The sequence below is a fragment of the Salmo salar genome, chromosome 09 (genome assembly GCF_965601325.2).
Source record: "Salmo salar chromosome 09, fSalSal1, whole genome shotgun sequence".
In the NCBI taxonomy this organism is placed as follows: Eukaryota; Metazoa; Chordata; class Actinopteri; order Salmoniformes; family Salmonidae; genus Salmo; species Salmo salar.
Window position 1 is genome coordinate 84,629,017 of NC_138299.1, and position 18,420 is coordinate 84,647,436.

Sequence of the window (18,420 nt, forward strand, 5' to 3'; positions counted from 1 at the left end):
GTTCCATTAAACAGGATTAAAGTGGGATTAACTAATAGTGGCCTGAGATGAGGAGAGGAAAGAGGAGAGGAAAGTATTGCTATTACTCTCTGCTGAGCACTGGGCTGGGAGAGGGAGAGAGAGAGAAAGAAGTAGAGCGAGAGAGGTCTAAAGAGAAAGCATCGCTGAACCAGTCAAGCACTAACAGCACACATTGGTTTCTAAACACACATAATTTTACCGGCCCTTAAATCCCCCAGTTTACATGCCCGGACACTGAAGCCTGGAGTGGAGTGTCCATTCTCCTGCAGATGTGATGACATCAATGACAATTAAGTAGCTGAGTCAATGACACTGTAGGCGTCTGGAGCATAGATCTGTCTCAGGCTCTAAACCTCTAACTACAGTATAGCCTGATTAAAGCCATCTATCTATTTTTAGGACAATGCAGTTCCATTGCTGACACTACATCAAGTTCATATGTAACCTTACTGTACTACAACTGTTGTTTTGTGTTTATCTTTGTATTTATTTTATTATATATATATATATATATTGAATATCCTAAACATACAATACAGCAGCAGTGAAGCCCTCAACAACTACATCATACCAGTCATCCAACAGACTCCCATTCAGTGCAACACACAGAAGCATCCAGGGTCAATGCCCTGCTCAAGGGCACATTGACAGATCTCAGACCAGGCCAAAAAACGTGAACCCGAACCCTCCAAGATCCCCCCCCACAGTTCCCCAAAAGCTGTCCCTCAACCATCCGAGACTACTCCCACAGCCCCCCCAAGAAGAAAAAATGTAATAAAAATACAATGAATTCCATTCCTCACCCCCAAGAACCCCCCAATGCACCAACAACCAAGAAAATGAACTAAAGAGAAAAAAGAAAGACAGAAGACAAAAAGCAAACAACCATGCAAAAAATACAAAATATATATTTTTTAAACAAAGGACATCATGGACAACTAAAATCATTACAGCAATGCCAACTGTCCATGTTTGAGTGCATGTCTGGCACTACATGTGTGTGTGTCTGTGTGTATTTGAATGAGAGTGTGTGTAGATGCATGTGTACAAACACCTGCACGGCATCAGCCTCAGGCAAACCGGCATTAGCTGTAAAAACACTGCCCCTCAATGTCATTCAAACATACTTTTTACTGTGTTTAATTTTGACTTTATTTTTTACTTTTATCTTTGACCATTATTCTATCTCCTGCACAGCAACTCTACTCCCACTTGTCTCCAATTCCACATCCCAACCCTCAGCTTCCCTCAGCCCATCCCTCCTATCTCTGCTGGCCACCCTCTTCGGATTTCTACACACCATATATCTTTCAACTATGCTGTGATGTTTAACATACAATTTCAATCTATCTAATCGAATAGAATCCACAGATTGTGAGTTGAAGATAAATACTTTTACTAAGAGCATTAGTATATTAGTAATTGACTGACCCAGTCTCTCCAGATCTCCTAACAGTACTATTTCTAGGGTCAATTTTAGATCAATATTATGCATTTTCAGCCATTCCTGAACCTGAGACCAGAAACAGGCTACCTGAGGGCAATACCAGGAAAAATGGTCTATTGATTCTGCATCCTCACAACAAAATCTGCAGAGCTTCGATGATTTTATGCCACAAATATTCAACATTGTGTTGGTAGCAAGAATTCTATATAATAATTTTAGCTGAAAGCACGAAGTCTTGAATCTTGCTTCGTTTTATGTATAAACTCATACACCCTGTACCATGGAATCAGTACATCAAAAACCTCTTCCCAACTATTTTGCAATCTGTATGGCACAGTTGCCAACATCTTGGTCCTTCAACTGTTGTTAATGTAAATGAAAGTGAACCAACATGAGGATGTTCCCTCATGATACAGTCAAATCAGTAGCTATGAAAGGTTAAACGTCAAATTGCAAACAATATTTTGGGAGATTTACTGAAAGACTAACAAGTTGCTCTTTGTCTGATTGTGGGGTTGTACCAGTCCACCCACCCAGACTGAGAGAGTTCCTTTCCCCATTACCCCTGCTGTCTGTCTGCTTGCTCACTGGAGGAATGCTGGGCGTTCCTCTTCCTCCTCCTCTACACACACGCACGCACGCACGCACGCACACACACACACACACACACACACACACACACACACACACACTACGTTTTTCTATCCTCATGGGTACCTAAACAGAGTTTCCATAAAAATCATATTTTGCCTAACCCTAAACACTAACCCCTTACCCTAACCCTAACCCCTAAGGTTAAAATAGCCTTTGTCCTTATGGTGAAATGTTCCTTGTTTTACTATCCTTGGTGGGGACTTTTGGGGATTTTAGGTCCCCACAAGGATAGAAGAACCAACACACACCAACCCACACATGCTAGGACTGTTACGGTGACCGAAAACCTAACCTTAACCCTAAAACGTTATTTCATTTTTTATTTAACTAGGAAAGTCAGTTAAGAGCACAATCTTATTTACTATGACAGCCTACCCCGGTCAAACCCTAACGCAGACAACACTGGGCCAATTGTGCACCACCCTATGGGACTCCCAATCACAGCCAGTTGTTATACAGCCTGGAATTGAACTAGGATCTGAAGTGATGCCTCAAGCACTGAGATGCAGTGCCTTAGACTGCTGTGCCACTCAGGAACCCTAACTAACCCCATTAATTCTAACCTTAACCCTAAACCCCCTAGAAATAGCAGTTGACCTTGTGGGGACTAACAAAACGTCCCCAGTTGGTCCCCACAAGTATAGTTACACACGTCCACACACACAAAACATGCCCGTTCATCTTCATCTGAGCGCCCGCTCCTCCTACTTCTTTCAGTCAGGGAAATTAGGTTCCAGAACACATGACTGTCCTCTTGACTGAGTCTCGAATCTGTCCAGTTAGTTAGCTAAGCGATCTCAGGCTTGGCTAGGGAACAGTGGCCTGACTGCCCTCACACCTTAGCCTCCCATTGATCCTGCTCTCACAACACATCCACAGGAGAATCCCTCTCTATTGACACTGCTTAGCACACACACACACACACACACACACACACACACACACACACACACACACACACACACACACACACACACACACACACACACACACTCTTCTCTAGTATCTGTCTGCAGCCAGTCAGCCAATGGATACATCATACCGAGAGCAGGGGATACATGAAGGACTGAGACTGCTTGGCACCTCCATGACTTATAGGAGAAAGGTGTAATCGTCTTTCACATTTGTCATTACTCTACTGTACATCATTCATATGGACAATATGGGACCTAAGGGATGTGTTTGATGCACAGTTTAATACATGCTACAGCAAAACATAATATCATCATGGCATGTAAAGAAAAGCATAAAAAAATATATAGAGAAGCAGATCATTTGGAACACTTCAAAGTCTGTGATATCTTATCCTGTCCACACTAGTTGTCTATGCCTGTAGCCCCCATATGGACAGTAATCTGCTTGGATGCAGTCAGTGGTCTCCAATCCCTTTAATTAATATAACATAAAGTAATAGCACATATCGGTAGGCATAGAACAAGCTGCTATTCACCCGCTATAGAAATACTGTTTTGACCATCTGTGGCATCTCATTCATCTAGTAACACACAAAGAGAACACACACAGATCTGGCAGGCGGTCAAAACTGTGCATTTGGAGACTGGCAGACTGGCAGACACTGATGGAGCCCAACGACTGGAGGAGCCACAGTAGACTGGAGACAGACTGACGAGACAGGTCAGGAACAGAAGATAAACTACTAGCCCAACGACTGGAGGAGCCAGAGTAGACTGGAGATAGAATGACGAGACCGGTCAGGAACAGGGAATTAACTACTTGGATGTGTTCTCTACATCTATACATTGGGGGGGGGGGGGGGGGGGGGGGTATAGGTGGTATAATGGAAGGGGTTGAAGCTGGGGGTATAATGGGGGGTAGAAGTTGGAGGAATAATGGGGGGTTGAAGTTTGAGGAATAATGGGGGATGTAGAAGCTGGGGTAATAATGGGGGAATAGAAGCTGGGACAAATGGGGGAGCAGAAGATGGAGGAATAATTGAGGGTAGAATCTGGGGGAATAATGGGTGGTAGAAGCTGTACGTATAATGGGGGGTAGAGAATGCGGGAATAATGGTGGGTAGAAGTTGGAGGAATAATGGGGATTAGAAGCTTGAGAAATAATTGGGGGGTCGACACTGGATGTATAATGGGGGGGTTAGAAGCTGGGGGAATTATAGGGGGATAGAAGCTGGGTGAATATTGAGGGGGAAGACGCTGGGGGAATAATTGGGGGTAGAAGCTGTAGGTATAATGGGGGGGTAGAAGCTGTGGGTAAATTGGGGGGGTTAGGAGCCGGGGGACTAATGGGGGGTAGAATCTGGGTGTTTAATGAGGGGGTCGAAGCAGGTGTAAAATGGGGGGGGTAGAAGCTGGGAAAATATTAGGTGGGGTAGAAGCTGGGTTTATAATGAGGGGGTAGACACTGGGGGAGTAATGGGGGATAGAAGCTGGAAAAAATAACAGGGGGTAGAAGCTGGAGGGATAATGGGGGGTAGAAGATGGATGCCTAGTGGGGAGGGGGGGGTAGAAGCTGGGCTTGTAATGGGGGTAGAAGCTGGGAAAAATAACAGGGGGTAGAAGATGGAGGTATAATGGGGAGGGGCGGTAGAAGATGGTGGTATTATGGGGTGGGTGTAGAAGCTTGGGAAAATAATGGTTGGTGGAAGCTGGAGTAATAACGGCTGGTAGAAGCTGGACTTTAATGGGGGTGTCAAGCTGGGTGTATGAGGGGGGTAGAAGCTGGAGGAAATAATGTGGAGGTAGAAGCTGGAGGTATAATGGGGAGGGGGGGTAGAATCTGGTGGTATTATGGGGTGGGTGTAGAAGCCTGGGGAATAATGGGGGGTGGAAGTTGGAGGAATAATGGGGGTAAGGAAGCTGGGTGAATAACGGGTGATAGAAGCTTGGTGTATAAGCTGGGGATATAATGGGGGGGTAGAGAATGCGGGTATAATGGTGGGTAGAACTTGGAGGAATAATGGGGATTAGAAGCTTGAGGAATAATTGGGGGGTAGAAGCTGGTGGTATAATGGGGGGTCGACGCTGGATGTATAATGGGGGGAGTTAGAAGCTGGGTGTTTAATGAGGGGGTCGAAGCAGGTGTAAAATGGGGGGGTAGAAGCTGGGATAATATTAGGTGGGGTAGAAGCTGGGGTTATAATGAGGGGGTAGACACTGGGGGAGTAATGGGGGATAGAAGCTGGAAAAAATAATAGGGGGGTAGAAGCTGCGGGTTTAAAGGGGGATGGAAGATGGAGGCATAGTGGGGAGGGGTAGAAGCTGGGCTTGTAATGGGGGTAGAAGCTGGAGAAATATGGGGGGTAGAAGCTAGAGAAATAATGGGGGGGTAGAAGATGGAGGTATAATGGGGAGGGGCAGTAGAAGATGGTGGTATTATGGGGTGGGTGTAGAAGCTTGGGGAATAATGGTTGGTGGAAGCTGGAGTAATAACGGCTGGTAGAAGCTGAGATTTTATGGAGGGGTGTCAAGCTGGCTGTATGAGGGGGGTAGACGCTGGAGGAATAATGTGGAGGTAGAAGCTGGAGAAATATGGGGGGTAGAAGCTGGAGAAATAATGGGGGGGTAGAGCTGGAGGTATAATGGGGAGGGGGGTAGAATCTGGTGGTATTATCGGGTGGGTGTAGAAGCTTGGTAAATAATGGGGGGTGGAAGCTGGAGGAATAATGTGGAGGTAGAAGCTGGAGAATAATGGTGGGTGGAAGCTGGAAAATAATGGGGGTAGAAAATTGAGGTATAATGGGGAGGGGCGGTAGAAGATGGTGGTATTATGGGGTGGGTGTAGAAGCTTGGAGAATAATGGTTGGTGGAAGCTGGAGTAATAATGGGTGGTAGAAGCTGGAATTTAATGGGGGGGGTTTCAAGCTGGGTGTATGAGGAGGGTAGAAGCTGGAGGAATAATGTGGAGGGGGGGTAGAATCTGGTGGTATTAAGGGGTGGGTGTAGAAGGCTGGAGAAATATGGGGGGTAGAAGCTGGAGAAATAATGGGGGGTAGAGCTGGAGGTATAATGGAGAGGGGGGGTAGAATCTGGTGGTATTATCGGGTGGGTGTAGAAGCTTGGGGAATAATGGGGGGTGGAAGCTGGAGGAATAATGTGGAGGTAGAAGATGGAGGTATAATGGGGAGGGGCGGTAGAAGATGGTGGTATTATGGAGTGGGTGTAGAAGCTTGGGAAATAATGGTTGGTGGAAGCTGGAGTAATAACGGCTGGTAGAAGCTGGAATTTAATGGGGGGGGTGTCAGGCTGGGTGTATGAGGGGGGTAGAAGCTGGAGGAATAATGTGGAGGTAGAAGCTGGAGAATATGGGGGGTAGAAGCTGGAGAAATAATGGGGGGTAGAGCTGGGGGTATAATGGGGAGGGGGGGTAGAATCTGGTGGATCGTCGTCGGAGGAATCGGACTGCGGTTCATCGCCAGAGGCTCTGGACTGCAGACCGCCGCTGGAGACTGCGGACTGCAGACCATCGCTGAAGACTGTGGACTGCAGACCGTCGCTGGAGGGTCCGGACTGCGGACCGTCTCAGGAGGCTCCGGACTGGAGGACGTCTCAGGAGGTTCCGGACAGTGGCCGTCTCAGGAGGTTACGGACTGTAGGCCGTCTCAGGAGGTTCCGGACTGTAGGCCGTCTCAGGAGGTTCCGGACTGTAGGCCGTCTCAGGAGGTTCCGGACTGTAAAAGGTCTCAGGAGGATCCGGACTGTAAAACGTCGCCGGAAGCTCTGGACTGGGAACTGTCGCCGGAAGCTCTGGACTGGGAACTGTTGCCGGAAGCTCTGGACTGGGAACTGTTGCCGGAGGCCTGATGCGTGGGGCTGGCACAGGTGGTGCCAGACTGGTAACACGCACCTCAGGGCGAGTACGGAGAGCAGGAACAGGACACACCGGACTGGGCAGGCGCACTGGAGACCTGATGTGTGGGGCTGGCACAGGTGGCGCCAGATTGGTAACATGCACCTCAGGGAGAGTGCGGGGAGCAGGAACAGGACACACTGGACTGGGCAGGCGCACTGGAGGCCTGATGCATGGGGCTGGCACAGGAGGCGCCAGACTGGTAACACGCACCTCAGGGCGAGTGCGGGTAGCAGGAACAGGACACACCGGACTGGGCAGGTGCACTGAAGGCCTGATGCGTGGGACTGGTACATGTGGCACCGGACTAGGGACACGCACCTCAGGGAGAGTGCAAGGAGGAGGCACGGGACTTACTGGGCTGTGAAGGCGCACTGGAGACCTGGTGCGTATAGCCGGCCTAAATTGTACCGGAACTTTAACACACTTCACAGGAAGAGTACGGGGAGCTGACACAGGACATACTGGGCTGTGAAGGCGCACTGGAGACCTGGTGTGTATAGCCGGCCTCAATGGTACCGTAACTTTAACACACTTCTCAGGACGAGTACGGGAAGCTGACACGGGTGGCATTGGACGACTAACACGCTCCTCAGGGCGAATGCCGTGCATACTACGCCAAACCAACAGCTCTCTCTCTTCACTCTCCTCCAAATTATCCAACAATTCCTCAAACGTCTCTAAATCTCCCCTCCGTTCACTCTCTTCCAATGTATCCAATATTTCCTCAACGGACTCTGACTCACCCCAATATTCCTCTTTGCTCTCCGACTCGTCCCTCGGCCTCGCCGACAAACCCATGTGCCCCCCCCCAAAAAATATTTTGAGGTTGCTTCTTGGGCTTGCGTTGTTGCCGTGCTAGTTCCTCGTATCGTCACCGTTTCTCTCTCGCTATCTCCGCCTGCTTCCATGGCAGGGTCTTGTCCCCTGCCATTACCTCCTCCCAGGTCCAGGATGTCCTCCACTCTCTTCTCTCCCGGGCCCAGGATCCCTGCTCCTCCTGGGCACGCTGCTTGGTCCTTTGGTGGTGGGAGATTCTGTCACGGTTGTCGTATGATGAAGGAGCGGACCAAAGCGCAGCGTGTGTATCGTTCCACATTTTCTTTATTAAACTGTGAAACTATGCAATACATACAAATAAACTAATAAACAAAACAACAAACCGTGACGAAGCGGTGCAACATACACTAACTCAAAATACAATCTCCCACAAACCCAGGTGGGAAAAACAACTACTTTAGTATGATCTCCAATTAGAGACAACGATGACCAGCTGCCTCTAATTGGAGATCATCCTCCCCAAAAAACATAGAAATACAGAAACAAGAACATGACAACATAGAAAATCGAAACTAGACACAACCCCGTCACGCCCTGACCTACTCTACCATAGAAAATAAAAGCTTCTATGGTCAGGACGTGACAGGGGGGGTAGAAGCTGGGTTTTATAATGGGGGGCAGAAATTGGAGGTATAATGGGGGGTAGAAGCTAGGGGTATAATGGGGGTAGAAGCTGGAGGAATAATGGGGGGTAGAAGCTGGGGTATATTAGGGAGGGGTGTAGAAGCTGTGAGTATAAACTTATTTTATCTAGCACCTTACATCATGCTTGCTGCCAGGCGATGCCCTAGGAAAAGTGATGGGAGATGGGATGCTGCATGCTGACTGACCTCCTTCCCAACTCCTCACGCCCTTCCTTCCTTCCTTTCTTCCTTCCCAGGCCCTTACCTTGTACGGCTCCCCAAAGAGATTAAACCCAGAGGAGAAGAGATCTTCGTCCTGCTGCACCTCCTGAGTCCGCCGCTCCCACTCCCTCTTCTTGAGCGCATTGCGGTCCTGCTCATAATGACTGCATGGGGAGAGAAGGAGGAGAAGACAACACCAGGTCCGTCAGAGTAATCACAGCTGTCATGATTGACTGCAGGGCTCTCCAACCCTGTTCCTGGAGAGCTACCATCCTGTAACTAACTCATTAATAATTTGCTGGTTGATAAGCTGAATGAGGTTAGTTACAACTGGGGTTGTAGCAAAACCTACAGGAGGGTAGCTCTCTAGACACAGGGTTAGAGAGCCCTGCCACAGAGAAACATTGAAATCCCTTTCCCTGAAAAGATGTGAGGGAAGCCCTATCTCTCTAATAGGCACAAGCTGACACTAAGCTGATGAAGGATAGGCAGCCCCGGAGAGAAAGGAAGTGGATTGTCACACAAATACTGAATACAGAACACTGCCAAGGCAAGGCACTGTCGGAAAGAAAGGGCATGCTTACCCAAGAGGAGAAAGAAAGGAAATGGTTACCCAACACGGAGTGGAAGGGCCAGCCACAGTTTATTAAGCAACACGGAGCGGAAGGGACAGCCACAGTTTATTAAGCAACACAGAGCAGAAGGGCCAGCCACAGTTTATTAACCAACACGGAGCGGAAGGGCAAGCCACAGTTTATTAACCAACAAGGAGCGTAAAGGCCAGCCACAGTTTATTAACCTACAAGGAGAGTGGAAGGGCCAGCCACAGTTTATTAAGCAACACGGAGCGGAAGGGCCAGCCACAGTTATTTACAAACACGGAGCGGAAGGGCAATCAGAGTTTATTTACGAACACGGACGGAAAGGCCAACCACAGTTCATTAACCAACACTGAGTAGAAGGGCCAGACACAGTTTATTAAGCAACATGGAACAGAAGGTCAAGCGTAGTTTATTTTTCAACACAGAGTGGAAGGGCCAGACACAGTTTATTAACCAACATGGAGCAGAAGGGCTAGCAACAGTTTATTAAGCAGCACGGAGCGGAAGGGCCAGCCACAGTTTATTAACCAACATGGAGCAGAAGGGCCAGCCACAGTTTATTAACCAACATGGAGCGGGAGGGACAGCCACAGTTCATCAACCAACATGGAGTAGAAGGGCCAGCCACAGTTTATTAAGCAACATGGAGCAGAAGGTCAAACACAGTTTATTTTCCAAAACAGACCGGAAGGTCCAGCCACAGTTTATTAACCGACATGGAGCGGAAGGTCAAGCACAGTTTATTAACCAACACGGAGCGGAAGGGCCAGCCTCAGTTTATTAACCAACATGAAGTGGAAGGGCCAGCCACAGTTTATTAAGCAACACGGTGTCGAAGGGACAGCCACAGTTTATTAAGCAACATTGAGTGGTTTGGGGGACCAGCCGCAGTTTATTAAGCAACACAGAGCAGAAGGGCCAGCCACAGTTTATTTACAAACACGGAGCGGAAGGGCAATCAAAGTTTATTTACGAACACGGACGGAAAGGCCAGCCACAGTTCATTAACCAACACTGAGTAGAAGGGCCAGACACAGTTTATTAAGCAACATGGAACAGAAGGTCAAGCATAGTTTATTTTTCAACACAGAGTGGAAGGGCCAGCCACAGTTCATTAACCGACATGGAGCGGAAGGGCCAGCAACAGTTTACTAAGCAGCACGGAGCAGAAGGGCCAGCCACAGTTTATTAACCAATACGGAGCAGAAGGGCCAGCCACAGTTTATTAACCAGCACGGAGAAGAAAGGCCAGCCACAGTTTATTAACCAACACAGAGCGGAAGGATCAGCCAAAGTTTATTAACCAACATGGAGCAGGAGGGCCAGCCACAGTTTATTAACCAACATGGAGCGGGAGGGCCAGCCACAGTTCATCAACCAACATGGAGAAGAAGGGCCAGCCACAGTTTATTAAGCAACATGGAGCGGAAGGTCAAACACAGTTTATTTTCCAAACAGACCGGAAGGTCCAGCCACAGTTTATTAACCGACATGGAGCAGAAGGTCAAGCACAGTTTATTAACCAACACGGAGCGGAAGGGCCAGCCTCAGTTTATTAACCAACACGAAGTGGAAGGGCCAGCCACAGTTTATTAAGCAACACGGAGTGGAAGGGACAGCCACAGTTTATTAAGCAACATGGAGTGGTTTGGGGAACCAGCCGCAGTTTATTAACCAACACGGAGTAGAAGGGCCAGCCACAGTTTATTAAGCAACACGGAACGGAAGGGCCAGCCGTAGTTTATTAACCTGTTGGGGATAGGGGGCAGTATTTGCACGGCCGGATAAAAAACGTACCCGATTTAATCTGGTTACTACTCCTGCCCAGTAACTAGAATATGCATATAAGTGTTTGATTTGGATAGAAAACACCCTAAAGTTTCTAAAACTGTTTGAATGGTGTCTGTGAGTATAACAGAACTCATTTGGCAGGCCAAAACCTGAGAAGATTCCAAACAGGAAGCGCTCTCTCTGACTACTTCTTGGCCTTCTTGATCATCTCTAACCAAAACAGGGGATCTCTGGCATAACGTGACATTTTCTAACGCTCCCATAGGCTCTCAGAAGGCGCCAGAACGATGAATGGTGGCTTTGCAGGCCATGGCTGAAAAACATTAGGCATTTGGATAATGGTCGATCTGAAGACAATGAGACTGGAGGCGCGTGCACGAGCCGACACCATGTTTACTTTCTCTCTCTTTGAACGAAAACAATGACTCCCGGTCGGAATATTATCGCTTTTTTACGAGAAAAATAGCATAACATTTGATTTTAAAACAGCGGTTGACATGCTTCGAAGTACGGTAATGGAATATTTAGAATTTTTTTTGTCACGAAACGCGTCGGGCGCGTCACCCTTCTTTACCCTTCGGATAGTGTCTTGAACGCACGAACAAAACGCCGCTATTTGGATATAACTATGGATTATTTGGAACCAAACCAACATTTGTTATTGAAGTAGAAGTCCTGGGAGTGCATTCTCACGAAGAACAGCAAAGGTTAATCAAACTTTTCTAATAGTAAATCGGAGTTTGGTGAGTACCACACTTGGTGGGTGTCAAAATAGCTAGCCTGTGATGGCCGGGCTATCTACTCAGAATATTGCAAAATGTGCTTTCACCGAAAAGATATTTTAAAATCGGACATAGCGAGTGCATAAAGGAGTTCTGTATCTATAATTCTTAAAATAATTGTTATGTTTTTTGTGAACGTTTATCGTGAGTAATTTAGTAAATTCACCGGAAGTGTTCGGTGGGAATGCTAGTCACATGCTAGTCACATGCTAATGTAAAAAGCTGCTTTTTGATATAAATATGAACTTGATTGAACAAAACATGCATGTATTGTATAACATAATGTCCTAGGATTGTCATCTGATGAAGATCATCAAAGGTTAGTGCTGCATTTAGCTGTGGTTTGGGTGTATGTGACATTATATGCTAGCTTGAAAAATGGGTGTCTGATTATTTCTGGCTGGGTACTCTGCTGACATAATCTAATGTTTTGCTTTCGTTGTAAAGACTTTTTGAAATCGGACAGTGTGGTTACATTAACGAGAGTCTTGTCTTTAAAATGGTGTAAAATAGTCATATGTTTGAGAAATTGAAGTAATAGCATTTCTAAGGTATTTGAATATCGCGCCACGGGATTACACTGGCTGTTGAGTAGGTGGGACACAAGCGTCCCACCTAGCCCATAGAGGTTAACCAACACAGAGCGGAAGGGACAGCCACAGTTTATTAAGCAACACGGAGTTGAAGGGCCAGCCACAGTTTATTAAGCAACAAAGAGTGGAAGGGCCAGCCGCAGTTTATTAACCAACACAGAGTGGAAGGGCTAGCCACAGTTTATTAAGCAACACGGAGCGGAAGGGCCAGCCGCAGTTTATTAAGCAACGCGGAGCGGAAGGGCCAGCCGCAGTTTATTAACCAACGCGGAGTGGAAGGGACAGCCACAGTTTATTGAGCAACACGGAGTGGAAGGCCAGCCACAGTTTATTAAATAACACGGAGCGGAAGGGCCAGCCGCAGTTTATTAACCTCTTACATCTAGACGTTCCGCTAGCGGAACACCTGCTCCAATATCCAATGATGGGCGTGGCGCGAATTACAAATTCCTCAAAAATACAAAAACTTCAATTTTTCAAACATATGACTATTTCACAGCATTTTAAAGACAAGACTCTCCTTTATCTAACCACACTGTCCGATTTCAAAAAGGCTTTACAGCGAAAGCAAAACATTAGATTATGTCAGCAGAGTACCCAGCCAGAAATAATCAGACACCCATTTTTCAAGCTAGAATATGTCACAAAAAACAAAACCACAGCTAAATGCAGCACTAACCTTTGATGATCTTCATCAGATGACACACCTAGGACATTATGTTATACAATACATGCATGTTTTGTTCAATCAAGTTCATATTTATATCAAAAACCAGCTTTTTACATTAGCATGTGACGTTCAGAACTAGCATCCCCCCCGCAAACCTCCGGTGAATTTACTAAATTACTCACGATAACCGTTCACAAAAAAACATAACAATTATTTTAAGAATTATAGATACAGAACTCCTTTGTGCAATCGAGGTGTCCGATTTTAAAATAGCTTTTCGGTGAAAGCACATTTTGCAATATTCTGAGTAGATAGCCCAGCCATCACGGCTAGCTATTTAGACACCCACCAAGTTTAGCCCTGACCAAACTCCGATTTACTATTACAAAAGTTTGATTACCTTTGGTGTTCTTCGTCAGAATGCACTCCCAGGACTGCTACTTCAATAACAAATGTTGGTTTGGTCCAAAATAATCCATCGTTATATCCAAATAGCGGCGTTTTGTTCGTGCGTTCAAGACACTATCCGAAGTGTAAATAAGGGTCACGAGCATGGCGCATTTCGTGACAAAAGATTTCTAAATATTCCATTACCGTACTTCGAAGCATGTCAACCGCTGTTTAAAATCAATTTTTATGCCATTTTTCTCGTAAAAAAGCGATAATATTCCGACCGGGAATCTGCGTTTAGGTAAACAGACGAAAGAAAACAAAGCATGAGGTCGACTCGGGCACGCGCCTGAGTCTCACAGTACTGTAACCAGCCACTACCCAAACGCGCTACTTTTTTTTCAGCCAGGGCCTGCAAAGCCACGATTCAGCTTTTTGCCGCCTTCTGAGAGCCCATGGGAGCCGTAGGAAGTGTCACGTAACAGCAGAGATCCTCTGTAATGGATAGAGATAATCAAGAAGGGCAAGAAATTGTCAGACAGGGCACTTCCTGCATGGAATCTTCTCAGGTTTTGGCCTGCCAAATGAGTTATGTTATACTCACAGACACCATTCAAACAGTTTTAGAAACTTTGGAGTGTTTTCTATCCAAAGCTAATAATTATATGCATATTCTAGTTTCTGGGCAGGAGTAATAATCAGATTAAATCGGGTACGTTTTTTATCCGGCCGTGAAAATACTGCCCCCTAGCCATAACAGGTTAACCAACATGGAGTGGAAGGGCCAGCCACAGGTTATTAAGCAACACGGAGCGGAAGGGCCAGCCGCAGTTTATTAACCAACACGGAGTGGAAGGGACAGCCACAGTTTATTAAGCAACACGGAGCGGAAGGGCCAGCCGCAGTTTATTAACCAACATGGAGTGGAAGGGACAGCCACACTTTATTAAGCAACCCGGAGCGGAAGGGCCAGCCGCAGTTTATTAACCAACACGGAGTGGAAGGGCCAGCCACAGTTTATTAAGCAACACGGAGCGGAAGGGCCAGCCGCAGTTTATTAACCAACACGGAGTGGAAGGGCCAGCCACAGTTTATTAAGCAACACGGAGCGGAAGGGCCAGCCACAGTTAATTTACCAACACGGAGTGGAAGGGCCAGCGGGTGTAAAAGTGTAGGACTTTTGAATTCTAGGCTCTTTAGTCTATGTTGATTCCTTTTTACACCCTTGTATGTTTTACAATGAAGAGCATACAAAAACCAATATGACTCTTTCCCAATATTCCAATTTAGTAAATACATTCCCAGTATATGTTTGTGATAACTGAACATAAAAGTTGTCCTGGACAGACAGGGAGGTTTCCCCGTCTTCATTAAGGTTTGTTAGGTCTGTTTGGTGAGCAGAGCGGCCATGTTGGCAGCGAAATAAATCCACAGTGTAACATTCGTCTGCTTTCTCCTTTGTCAGCTGATGTAAAAGTTGTGCGTAGCTGTCCTATGGCTGTCCGAACACTACCAACACTTAATTAAAATCCCTGCTCTAAGCCCTCTCATTAGCATAATGTCCCACGCTCCTCCACCTCCGCTGCTGCTCTAACCAAAGAGGTGGGAGTCGAACTAGCGTAGCGACGTAGCAGCATTAGCATCCTGGCCCCGGGTTATCACCAGGCCCCCTGGGATCCGCTGGGGAGCAGGGCATTAAGACAGGCAGCGGAAGGACCAGCCAGGGCTGAGGACGTGATAGCAATGTGGTAGTGATCTGTGGTGGTGTAGACTAGAGGGTGGTATAGGGTGAGAGGGACAACCCTAAGAGAGACATGCAACCAGAACAGAGCTGAGCAGAGCAGAGCTGACTGAACAGAGCAGTGCAGTGATGCTCAGCTCCCACAGCAGTGATGCACTGACAAGGGTAATGGAAAGCCTGAGTACCTGCTCTGCTGTCCATCTAGAAATACCAGATGGTACTACATGTTAGCGCTCTAGATAGACAGCATGTTAGACAATACAAAGCACTATGTGATCATCTAAATGTTTCAGCCATTTTGTTTACCATTTCTTCGTTATTATGATTTCAATTAAATTAGTAATTTGAAGTTGATTGACGCTGATGTAAATTAAAGTGACAAAATGGCTACATGCTGGTGATAATAACATAGTAGGAAATCCCATCACACTTAAATACCTGAATACAGTACCCCTAGAATTATGAACTAAGATTTCCCAGCTTTCTCAAACCAAATAAACACATTTCCCATCACAAACGCTGTTGCTTTGAAGAACACCGCAGGAGAATCCCAGACTTGGGAAGCACAAGCAATTGGCAGTGATAGATAGAAAACAGAGACAGAGAGTTGGAATCAGTTTGCCTTCAATCTGCCCTTGCTCTGCCCAAAACACACCTCCGGGTCCTATGGCTTTTCCAAAGCATTTAATCAATCAGCAAATTATTTTGAAAAGGGAGGCCTGGGGAAAGAAAAATGAGGCCCTGTTTCAGGGCGACAGGAGATTGTTTTAATGGAAAGAAGAACTAACACAGGAAGAGAAAGAAGGGGAGGAATGCGGCAGGGAGAGATTGACGGCCGGGCCCATGCAGTAATGACAGCAAGATGTCAGTTATCTTTACTCTGGGCCTGCTCAAACCTGCCAGTGCGCCCTGACAGTCTGATAGATCAAATTTACAGCTGTCATTGGCTCCCGTGCCCCGGCAGTCCCCTGCCACTAAGTCCTGTGTCTAATGCACCAGTGTTGTTATGAGGTGTGGGGTCAAGACTGATTATTAACTCACTACTGTAGAGAGCCAGCTATCCTCTAAGGGAAGAGCGATCGAGGCATGATGTTTCAGTGCTAACAGATATTAGTCTGCAGAGGAGATGACAGTGCTGCTTCAGCCCTTTTTACTCCTATGGGAAATGTGATATATATATAAAAAAGATTTCCGGAATTGATTTTATTTTTTCTCATTCCGGCGATGGTTTTAATAGCAGAGAGAGGGTTTTTATAATGATGATGGTGATGTCGATGATGATATTCTCTGTAAATTGTAGCATTGGCAGCTCTCTTCTCTTCCCCCTGCAGACTGCCGGCCTCCCACCCCTGGTTCTTTCCAACATAACATAAAAAAGCTAATACTGATATCCACTGTAAACCCAATGAATTTAATCTCGGCTGAGCTATGCTGCACTTGGAAGATAACCAAATAGACCCAGGTTTTTTCCCCCTCCCCTCCCTGGCCCAGTGTGCAAGCAGCACAGTGAAAAGAACACATAAAGAGATGTAAAAAGCAGCCAATACCCCACCATTATTCCAATATAGCAGCCTAAACAACAGTCACTGATTTCTGATTTAGAATGCGGCAATTATTAATTTCAAGCACCGGCTAATTAAAACTACAGCTAGGCATTTAGCCTCTTGTTACAATTATTTCACTGCTTTATAATTATATGGATCTACTTATCTACTCTATTAGCGCTGGAGCAGGGAAGGAGAAAATCTGGCAACCCTTGTCATTGTAATTCCTCAAAGAGAGACACTGTGGTGAAGATCAGAAGATTGGGAGGGTTTATCAGCGGTAGCTGCTGGGGTTGCCAGGTCCAGTGGTATCTGGAGTCTCTATAGAAAGATGTGCTTTGGGGATTGAGACAAGAGGGAGAGGGATGAGGAGGGGATGGGGATGGGTTTGGGAGGAGAGCTAACTGCCTGCCACAGAAAGCTTTGTTTGATGTGCGAGCACAAGGGAATCCAGTATTCTTCATGCCGAATTCTCTGATATAATTTCATGACAAATAGACATCTGAAAATAGCAAGCATTCCTCTGAAGGTATGAAGTAAAATACAATAACACCTCCATGATGAAAAGCAAGTGTCTGTCTTTAATGGAACATATTGAACGATATGCTGTTGTCAAAGCCACTGTGCTATGTCTAAGAATGCAGAAATAACAAGACAATAGCTGTCTTGCTTTTTAACGTTTTCCTTTCTCTTCCACATGGCATATGCTTGAACTTTGCTCCCAATTTCTTAAGTGGGCACAGCCGTAATTACCATGTTGAATATAGTAGGATGTAATGACAGGATACAACAGAGGCCTCTTAAAGAGAACCCTGCCATAGTCCAGAAATACTCTCTTATCCACCTCTCTGCAGCGAACCCAGTGAGGAAACATTTTCACCCCAGGTCCCAGGGCTGTAGCCTGATGACAGCTGTGAGGATAGGTTTTTACCCCAGGTCCCAGGGCTATAGCCTGATGACAGCTGTGAGGATAGGTTTTCACCCCAGGTCCCAGGGCTGTAGCCTGATGACAGCTGTGAGGATAGGTTTTTACCCCAGGTCCCAGGGCTGTAGCCTGATGACAGCTGTGAGGATAGGTTTTCACCCCAGGTCCCAGGGCTGTAGCCTGATGACAGCTGTGAGGATAGGTTTTTACCCCAGGTCCCAGGGCTGTAGCCTGATGACAGCTGTGAGGAAAGGTTTTTACCCCAGGTCCCAGGGCTGTAGCCTGATGACAGCTGTGAGGATAGTTTTTTTTTACCCCAGGTCCCAGGGCTGTAGCCTGATGACAGCTGTGAGGATAGTTTTTTTTTACCCCAGGTCCCAGGGCTGTAGCCTGATGACAGCTGTAAGGATAGGTTTTTACCCCAGGTCCCAGGGCTGTAGCCTGATGACAGCTGTGAGGATAGGTTTTCACCCCAGGTCCCAGGGCTGTAGCCTGATGACAGCTGTGAGGAGAGGTTTTTACCCCAGGTCCCAGGGCTGTAGCCTGATGACAGCTGTGAGGATAGGTTTTTACCCCAGGTCCCAGGGCTGTAGCCTGATGACAGCTGTGAGGATAGGTTTTTTACCCCAGGTCCCAGGGCTGTAGCCTGATGACAGCTGTGAGGATAGGTTTTTACCCCAGGTCCCAGGGCTGTAGCCTGATGACAGCTGTGAGGATAGGTTTTTTACCCCAGGTCCCAGGGCTGTAGCCT

General features: G+C 46.7%; 1 protein-coding gene across 1 annotated transcript in view; it reads right to left on the reverse strand.

Moving 5' to 3' along the window:
* LOC106611959 (AF4/FMR2 family member 2-like) overlaps positions 1 to 18,420 on the reverse strand; it is a 336,588-nt gene that overhangs the window by 266,773 nt on the left and 51,395 nt on the right. The window contains exon 2 of the mRNA XM_014212678.3: positions 8,675 to 8,795. Coding sequence (XP_014068153.1) covers positions 8,675 to 8,795 — 121 coding nt within the window. The remainder of the gene's footprint in view (positions 1 to 8,674; positions 8,796 to 18,420) is intronic.